At 44.3% G+C, this 10,101-nt stretch overlaps 1 protein-coding gene across 2 annotated transcripts in view; it reads right to left on the bottom strand.

The window, feature by feature from the left end:
* Positions 1 to 868: 868 nt before the first annotated feature.
* The window catches only part of LOC310758543 (calpain-8-like), a 41,198-nt gene continuing 31,965 nt past the window's right edge, over positions 869 to 10,101 (bottom strand). For both annotated transcript variants that reach the window (XM_083605142.1, XM_083605143.1), the window contains 4 exons: positions 8,736 to 8,814; positions 5,907 to 6,023; positions 4,753 to 4,811; positions 869 to 1,059 (listed from right to left, as the gene is read on the bottom strand). In XM_083605142.1, coding sequence (XP_083461268.1) covers positions 1,036 to 1,059; positions 4,753 to 4,811; positions 5,907 to 6,023; positions 8,736 to 8,814 — 279 coding nt within the window. In that variant the 3' untranslated portion in view covers positions 869 to 1,035. The remainder of the gene's footprint in view (positions 1,060 to 4,752; positions 4,812 to 5,906; positions 6,024 to 8,735; positions 8,815 to 10,101) is intronic.

Here is a 10,101-nt window from a genome sequence, read left to right as displayed (position 1 = left end):
ACACACTTGTCCAGAGTTTGTTGGCTGTTCAAAGCTCCAAGATTTGGTGTCTGTTGCTTCTGAGGGTGCTGGTGCCAAGAAGCAGACCACCATCTGGCCATTGTCTGTCAATCCCTCCTGAATATCTGGGGTTTTTTCCTGCAAAGTTTTTCTTCAGCCATCTCCTGCCTTGCATGAACAGCAAGTTCATCTCTCACTGCCCCATTTTGCTTTCTGCCTTCATCTCTATGGCCTGTCTCAGAGCTGCTTGATATAGATGCTGCATTTTTTCACCTTTTGAAAACATGTAGAGTCATGTCTCAAAAAGGGGTCAGTTGTAATATCAGAACCTACAAACAAAAGTATGGAATGCATGAACTGTAAAGAAGAGCCTTGCAAGACGCAAGTTTCTGACTGTTCTGACAGAAAGAAAGGAGCCTGACTGAACTCATATTTGTTTACTTCCTTCCATGCTATGTATTTGGAATCAAATCACTGTTTTGAAGCTTGAGAATCCTACAATATGATGATACTTTCGTTTCAAGTGGGACCTGCAGCCCAAAAGTTGCAGCTTGATGTGTTGCATATACTCAATCCTCATTGAGATGTGTGTTTTTTTGGGGGGAGGAATTAGAGCTTATCCCCAAAAGATTATTTTTACTTCTACAAACTTTCCCAAGCTGTGGGGAAGTAAGGTAATTTCAGACTCGGGTCTTATGATAGGGGTTCCTTGAATGGGTCATGTGCATGTATTCAGTTATTTATCGTAAGCCAGCCCTTCTGTTCATTAGGCTAACTCCCTCTTGCGTGAGGGTGCAGCCAGTTTGGCTACCTAGGCAATAGCACCCACAATTTAAACATCAGAAACAGAGGGAATGATAGCAATTCATTGTTTCCAAATAGATGTGTTTATTTTTCTGAATGACCTGTTTACATCAAAAAGTATTGCCAAGCGCAGAAATTGATTTCCTTCTTCATATCTTTCAACTGCTTTGTAGGAGCTTATCTGCAGAAGTGCTAGTTGTGGAGCTCTCAAATGACCTGCAAAACGCCATCTTAAACCAATGTGCAACACAGCCACTGGGAGAGAAAGAGAGAACATAACTGTTAGAACTTACTTAGGGCATCTGTTTGGACATGTTCAGTGGCGTAGCGTGGGTTGTCAGCACCCGGGGCAAGGCAAGTAATTTGCGCCCCCTAACCCGTGGATTTGCACCCCCTAACCTGTGGATTTGCCCTAACCCCAGATGTTGCGCCCGGTGCGGCCGGCCCCCCCTGCACCCCCCACGCTACGCCACTGGACATGTTCAAAGCTTCCCCAAAGTTTTCTATGATTCCATCTTGGTAGAGCTGCTGCTGCTGCTGCATCATGGGATCTAAGAGTCTGCAAACAAGAGTCAGTAGTCCTGATTCTGAGGGGAACCATTTTGGCTGTACCACTTAATCTGTGGAAAGGTCATCACTCAGGGAAAAAGCAGATGAATACTCACTGGTGGCCATCAAGACTGGTGGTGATGTGTAAGGCAGGGAGACAACAGCAGGTAGAGTAAGAGCCAATGACAAGCACAGCCAACTAATTCTGGTTTTCACCCCATCTTCCTCCCTACTGAGTTCTGTAATGGCAAAACTCAGACTAAGGGAGAAGAAGCTGACACCCAGTGCCAGCCCCTAGACCAGTGTCAGACTTACGTATAAGCCAAAAAAAAAAATAAAGGAAAAAAACATGGATGTACATTTTCAAAATATAAGATAAAAAGCAAATAAAATAAAACCTACACAAAACAACAGTGTTTTGTGTTGTGTAGGCTCCTATGGTATAAGTAATGGACCCTGCCTGCTAGCCTGCTCCCCAAAATTACCATATATATTCATATATAGCATATATTCAGCACAAAAAACAATGACAATTTGTTGTTGACAAAGGACGGCTGGACATATAAAGGGCCCCATTACCTTCAGTAGCTTAGGGCCTCATCAAACCTAAATCCAGCCCTGCCCTAGACTGGTTTTAAGTAAGAAGGCAGGCAGGTGTGGGCTGGCTACAGGCAAACTGAGGTGGGGGGCATTTCCCCATTTGCCCCAATGAATCAGCCTCCATTAGAACAGAATGCTTTGCATACAGAAGGGCCCAAGCTCAATCCCTAGGATCTCCAGGTAGGGCTGGTAAATCCCTCTGTCCAAAACCCTGGGGAAACTGCCATCAGTCAATGCAGACAATATTGAGCTAGATGGAACAGGTCTGGTTTGATATATGGGAACTTCTGAGCAGTTGAGTCCATATTGGGAGGCATGTAACAGGCCGCATCGGTACCTAGAGACCCATGTGATTCAGCCAGTGTAGCTTAGATCTTTTCCGCAATTCCCCCAAGCTTCATGTTACTCACTTGAAGTGCATGATGCACATGCCCTGCCACACCAGATGGCACTTGGAAGGATCACCCAAAGCCCCATTCTACATTCTGGCCAGAATCAACCTTCTGCACACCCGCAGACCCAGGAAATTACAGGAACGGGGTGGCAGTGGCAGTGAGGGTCCAAAATAGATTAGCAAGCCTGGAAATTTCTGAGCTACAGAACAGTTGTTGGCATTTCACCTAGGGTGAATAATCCCACTAGATTGGGAGCTGGGTAGGAGACATATCGCATGAAAACACATCAAATTTCTTGCTGGCTGACAGAAGAAAAGGTAGGTCAGAGTCTGCTTCCCAAATGCCATTAAATAAAACTGAATGCTCCTAACATCTCTGATGGATGTGGCTTTCATTATAGTTTCACAGCAAGGTTCCTTTCTCTGACTACAGCAGGCCCTGACATCTTTTGTATTCTAGCCAAAATAAGAAAAAAAAGAATCATCACTCATAACATCTAGATCATTGCTAAGACCTATCAGGTCACTTATTTTCACCTCATTCTGGGCAAGAACTGCTTCCCTCATGCACGTTTTCAGTTGTTTTGTCTCATTCCCTTTGAAGGTGGATAACAAAGATGAACACAGAGTGATCATAACAGAAATATATTTATATCCTGCTCCCTATGTGACAAAATGGATTGCTGTCCATATATAACCTACGTTTTCCTGATGAATTTGACAATACTAGCTCTGACAGCATTATTGCTTTTGGCTTTAAAAACTCGGAGCCCAGTTCTAGCCATTTTTGCTCAGAAGAAAGCAGAAATTCATGCTGAAGCTTATGAAGGCCTCCAGTTTTGGGTTTTGTCAGCTGCTGAAGCCAGAGAATCCCATTCCAAACTCTCATCGCTGTTGCTGCGACCATTGCTCACCTACTCATCCTTGTTTAGAGCACCTGGCTTGAATAATAATAATAATAATAATAATAATAATAATAATAATAATAATAATTTATACCCCGCCCTCCCCAGCCAAGACCAGGCGCAGGGCGGCTAACAACCAATAATAAAAACAAGTTGATTAAAATACAACTTTAAAAACAAGATTAAATTACAACATTAAAACATTAAAATGCAGCTTCTTCACAGGAAGAGAAAGGAAAAAAGAAAGAGGGGGAGGGAATCAAATTGATTCTAAGCCAAAGGCCAGGCGGAACAATTCTGTCTTACAGGCCCTGCGGAAAGAAATCAGATCCCGCAGGGCCCTGGTCTCATGAGACAGAGCATTCCACCAGGCCAGAGCCAGTGTTGAAAAGGCCCTGGCTCTGGTTGAGGCTAATCTAACTTTCTTAGGGCCCGGGACATCTAGGGTGTTGCTATTTATGGACCTTAAGGTCCTCCATGGGGCATACCGGGAGAGGCAGTCCCGTAGGTACGAGGGTCCTAGGCCAGTACAGGTGTGGGCAACCTGCAGCCTTTGACCTCATTTCAAGCCAGAAAAGAGGGAACTGGAGACAGAAAGGAGGGTAGGAGATGGAGAAGCTGGAACAGATCAAGCAATGGAAGGATAAGAGGAGAAAACTCTTGCAAACAATCAGTTCTGGGCTCTGGCAAGGATGTCCCAACTCTGGCAGCCCGTTGGGTGGAAAGGAAAAGGGAGAGACAAAAAAAACGGAAGAAAATAGTTGTTCTGTCCATTTATGGTTTGGGGCCTGCCCACTAGTTACATGAAGCCCTGGTAAATTATCCCCAAGGGAATGCAGAAGAAGATTCCCTATCTTTGAGCTAGCAGATGGAGCCGACCAGTACAGCCCAACTTTGCCAGATGGGTGGGATAGACCCCCTGTCAATCACCTGACGTCATGTATCCCATCAAATTTCAAAGGGATTGGTGTGACTGCCAATCAGCTGGTGGGTTGTTACAATGACCTCCACTGAAGGTGCACTCCCAGCTCCAATCAGCTGGCTGGTGGTGGAAGCGCCCCTTCAATGAGGCTTGCTTCATTAGTACAAAGCATTTGAATGTGTGCTGCTAGCGTCTGTCAGTTGAGTGGCAATGAGAGCACACATTGCTCCCAAAGCAGAAAGAAGATGAATGCATGGTTAAAAGGGCTAGAACTTGGCTCTTTATTGCCACCTTGATCTTAATATCTACTGGGGCTAAAGACTACCCAGGATTCTACCTCATGCATCTAAATATATTCCAGTCAGTGAATTATAATGTGTGAGCTTATCCACTAAGATGTGCTCTCCATCTTAACATGCCGAGCTGTGGTTTTAACAGGTATCCCAGCTGCATCAGTACTACTAGAAATAATAATAAATAGGTGTGATTTAAAAGCAGTGGTGCTTTTATCCGGGCATCTTATTACCACCAATCTGTCATAATGCAACTGTGCAGAAGCTTAATTCAATCATCATTACCTCAGCCAGAGAGAGCTGGACAACTCCATGCTTATCCTTGTCAAGCATCTGAAACATTTCTGAGTGGCAAAAAAAGAGCAGGCGTTAAACAGTAGCATTTGGTACATGAGAAATACAAAGCCTGGAGATGGGGCACAATTCCGAGAACCTGGCTTCGTCAAATCAGGTTACTTCAGTTTTATCAGCTGTGGGACAAAGGGTTTGCTTTGTCCCAGATCCCAGACTGAATCTCTACTATCCTCAGGTATGGCTGAGAAAATGTCCCACCTGAAACCCTGGAGGTCCACTGCCGGTCAGTGTAGACAACACTAAGCTAGATGGGCCAGTGATCTGGTATGAGACATCTTCCTATGGTGTTGGTAACTTTAAAGTACTTTCAGCTGAGGTGGTATATAAGAGAGTGCTCAGCTTCCAAAGACTGTGTGTGTGTGTGTGTGTGTGTGTGTGTGTGTGTGTGTTTTTAAGTATTTTAAATACTTATAAAATGGCAAAACAGTGAAGGCATGAAAGTTGGAAGAATTGAGCTGCTGGTCACTGGGGATGTCACAGATAGCATCCAGCAGATGCCTATGTATTCTCACAGTCACACTGCCTATTCCATTCACAATGGAGCACCTGCACTATCTTGAATGACAATGAGATTGGAAAAGTGGTTTCCCTGTAGCAGAGACACTAGATGGGGCATGGTGAGGAATGCAATTAAGATGATCTGGTCATTGTATATTCTTGTGCAATCCTTGTCTGGAAAGCACCTAAACTGGCATATTAGGGCAGTTACACCATTCTCTGCATAGCAAGATGGCAGTCACACACTGGGTGAGGTTTGCAAATCAGTCCCTTTGGCAGATCCTATTAGACCTTGTGGGGGGGGGGGTAGAATGTCTTCTGCATCTGAGTCCCTGTATTTGTTTTGTCAAAAGCAGAGTCTGACAAGCTTTGGGATCTTACACTAGCTTGGGAGTAGTTGGTTACTTATCTAATTTGGCAAATTACAGACATTTTGGTCCCTTTTTCCTTGACAAACAGTTGTTTGTGCTCAGGTTAAAAATAGGGATAGCTCTTTTGCTTGTTAGAGAAAAGCCGGGGTGGTGGTAAGGGAGACACTCCAGAGTATTTTCTATCACTCTACTTCCTTTTACTTCAGGAAGACTTACTGAAGAGAGTCTCTAGGCAAATCATGCAGGCCACGAAGCCATCAAAGTCAATGGTCATCTTGCTGCCAGCATAACGGAGAGCTATACTGTGCTGGATTTTGTTGTTAAGAGTGAAGCCTATGTGGAAAGGAAAGCCAGGCATGAGTAACACAATGTTTGGTGTTGATCCACACCATTCTGTTTCATTGCACCTGTTTTGTGCGGTTTATAGTACTTCTGCTACGGGGCAGCTATATAAATTAAGCAGGTAAATAAATGTGGCAAAAGCAAAATGTCACTTGGAGAAGAAATTGAAATATTTTCCTTGAACCTTGCATTTGTTTTCATTCTGGATTGTTTTACACAATGTTTTGATGTGTTGTAAACCGCTTTGAGATCTTTTTCTTTAAAATATAAAGCAGAATAGAAATGAAATGAATAACAACAAACAACAACAACAACAAAACAGCTGCAGACAGACAGTGATGAAGTATTATTAGCTATTCCATCCTGGCGGGTTTGTTGGTCTATTATGTTCGCCTTCCCAGTCCCCATTGTTCTCAAGAGGTAACAGACTTAACACTCCCTCATAATGTTTTCTAAAATGACACATTTTAATGCCAATTCATGGGAATTCCCTTGACCTATATTCAGAAGAAAAGCACCTAATTAGTGAAGCCTTAATGCACTCCTGGGGCTCCAGCCAAACGAAATCCATTGCAGGGAGTCAGTTTCATGCACAGGATATACTTCCTATCCATTTCCTAAAGCTTCATTTAAGCCGAGGCTGAAGCCACAGTTTGCTGGCCAGAATGGAGGAACACATTTGCTGGAAAGTCAGGAATTCCCCATATTGTGGCGATAATCTGCCCCCCCCCAAGACCAGATGATCCCCATCCACCCCCTATAGAAACAACAAAGATCCTTGTGGCACTTTAAAGATTAATAGATGCTTTGTAGCATAAGCTTTTGTAGACTGCAGTTCACTTCATCAAATGCTTGAAATATTATCCTCAGTTTGCAGAGGGTATTGTGAGGGGAGATGGGAGGATTGGAGCCAAGTGAAGCTGATGCATATGACCTGCATGACAAGAGACACTGGTCCCACTATGGGCCCTTGGAGGATGCCCCAGGAGTCAAATGAAACATGCAATGTTCCTCTCCAAGGGCACAGGGAGAAGTACAACCTTGGAGAGGGTGGTCTGATGCCTCCTTCTCACCCCTGCAGAAACCACTGCAGTCTTTGCGCTGGCAATGTCGTGGCTGGGAAAAGAGGATGGAGGAAGAAACAGCTGGACATAAAAAAGGTAGAGACAGCTATGCCACTGTTTAGAAAGGCCACGCAATGGTTCACATTTTCATATGTCCTCAGGGACTTAAATGAGAGATCCCCGTAGAGATCAATAGAGAAAAATTTTAATGTAGCTGGGATTGGCACCTGCATGTCTTCTCCCCCTTCCAAAAACCCAGAAATGGAGGGGAAATATCCCAAGTGGGGTCCAATGAGGGCTGAGCATGCGCAGGGTGCATAGAAAGGTGACCAATGGAGAATCAAGGAAAAGAATGGGGGTGGAATAGAGTGTCAGGAGTGCCAAACGGAAGCATTCCATGTGGCAACATTTTGTTGCAAGGCCCTAATTCCTGAAAGTTTCCCTGGAATATAGACTCCCCGTCACCAGCACGCTGTCCGCCATCTCTGTCGAAGCACAGCTGCAGGAGTCTGCTGCTGGGGATGTTCTGAGTCATATTCTCAATTCAAGCAGGGTAATTATGAGGCCCAACAAGCCCAGTCTGTGCCTCATATGAATGGGCATCTAAGAACATGTCCCAGAATCATTTGCAATACACTTGAGCTGTGTGACAGATGTAAAAGATTCCTTACATGGAGGATTGGGTACCTTAGAGGTCACACAAAAGACCACTGGCACACAGTAGGGATGGACAAATCAGTCAGTTTCAATTTTTCTGTTTCCCATCTTAAATTTATTTCTCCAAGTTTCCCTATTTGAGTCTTTAAAAAAAAACTAATGGACATGCATGTTAATGCAAATTTCTCCGCATATACACCTCTTGCAGAGTCGTAGCACAGGGGGGTGACCCCAGGCACACATTTTTGAGGGAGAGCAATCAGGGGGCCCCACAACACGCACAGTGCTCTGGCAGCTGAGGAACATGGCAGGTGGGTTGGACTAGTGGACAGGTAGATGGGGGCAATGGGCAAGGAGGCTGAGGTGCACCCATACCTCACCTGCCCAGCCCACCAGAGGGTGGAAAACTTGTCCCACCCTGGGTGCCACTGCATTCTTGTACATAGTTTTGACTAATACAGTGGACACTCGGGTTGCAAACGTGATCCATGCGGGATGCACGTTCGCAACCCGCAGCGGTGCGTCTGCGCACACACAGGTTGCAATTTGGCGCTTCTGCGCATGCATAAAGTGCAGTTTAGCGCTTCTGTGCACGTGCGACCGCCGAAACCCAGAAGTAACCTGTTCCGGTACTTCCAGGTTTCGGCAGTACGTAACCCGAAAAAACGCAACCTGAAGCGTCTGTAACCCGAGGTATGACTGTATACACATTTTTGCAAGCAATTTCCCCTAATATAATACACCTTTCTATGTTGTTTTCATTAAGGTATGCATATTTATGCACATTTTCCTTGAAAATATGCATTTTGTACCCAGTGATTGGTTCAACGACTGCATTGCAAAATTCAGAGAAGTGCAAAGTTCACAGGAGAACTGTTTTCTGCACCATATATTGATTCAAGAAATGCACATTAGGTGGCTTCTTGTTCCAATTCCAAAAAAAGTTGGATTTCTCCCCCATCTCTACATTTTGGATACTGACCTGCTTCCGTGAGAGCATTTCTCATTTCATGTGCATCTATGGTCCCGGAAGAGTCAGTATCCACTTTCTTATAGATTTCCTAAGCCAAAGAAATAGGAAAGGCTGTTGGTTGTCATTTTAGGCTAATTTTAGAAGACCTATCAGTTTGGCTAGGATATTCACTGCTGCTCATGCCTGGCAAGGGAGCCTCCTCTCTCTGAAAGCGTTAATGACTGAAGGAGAGGGAGGAATTCAATTAACTAATGGCAAGCTGTGTGCCCTGGGAAATGGCTCCCACAGGGCTGGCAACTTGCCCACCCACATGGCAAACAGGCCTTTGAGAAATAACCCCCTTCCTCTGGCAAAGGCTGTAATATAAAACTCTATTGAGATTAATACTTTAAAAGAACAACAGACAGTTCTCGGTGCCAAATGGCTTCTTATCCAGCTCTAGCTGTGTAATTAGAATCTATTCTGGCCTGTAACTCAGTAGGAAGTTCTGCCACAGTTGTTCTTTCACACTTTCATCCACTACTGCAAAAGTAATCAAAATGTTGAGTACCGAGGGCCCGATAAGAAATATAGTTGCATATTAGCATAATTTTCATGTCATTTTCATGTGTGTGGCAGGTGCCAAACTAACAGTGAGAAGACATTTAGCATTCTCCCATCCTACTCTCAATTATTAAGGATGTGAGGAATTAGGCCCAAGGCCTAACTGAGTCCAGTATCCTGTTCTCACAGTGACCAATCAGAAGTCTAGGGGAAGGAAGTGTGCATTTCGAACCCAGAGGCAACAGCATTTCCCCTACTTTTGTTGGCCAGCAACTGGTTTTCAGAGGCAATCTGCCTCTGACAAGTGAGGTAGCCTGCAGACACAGAGAACCAGGCAGGGGGCCTTCTCAGTAGTGGCACCCGTCCTGTGGAATGCCTTCCCATCAAGGAGATATGTAACTATACAGTCTTTAGAAGACACTTGAAGGCAGCCCTGTATAGGGAGGTTTTTGTTATGTTTTATATATGTTGGAAGCTGCTCAAAGTGGCTGGGGCAACCCAGTCAGAGGGGCAGGGTACAAATAAAATTATTAATATTATTGTTATTCCCATGACTCCCAGCCTCCATTAAAAAAAAAATCGGGTCACATGACTGTAGTTCATTAAGGGTGCTAAACTCACACAGCTACAATTCCCAGCATCTTTAACAAACTACAATTCCCAAGATACCCCATGAATCCTTAGTCATGTTTTAAATGTATAGTGTGGATGTGACCTTTAGCTTTTTAGCATTTGTAGAACCTGAGATACAAGGCAAAATGTACAGAGCCGATTCTTCTCACTCTTTACGAAAAACTAGCCTGCTCTATGCTTTTAGTGTTTTTCATTTTTC

Source organism: Podarcis filfolensis, assembly GCF_964270895.1.
Source record: "Podarcis filfolensis genome assembly, chromosome: 3".
NCBI lineage: Eukaryota > Metazoa > Chordata > Lepidosauria > Squamata > Lacertidae > Podarcis > Podarcis filfolensis.
The sequence above is the reverse complement of the archived record's forward strand: the minus strand, read 5'-3'. Positions and strand labels throughout refer to the sequence as shown.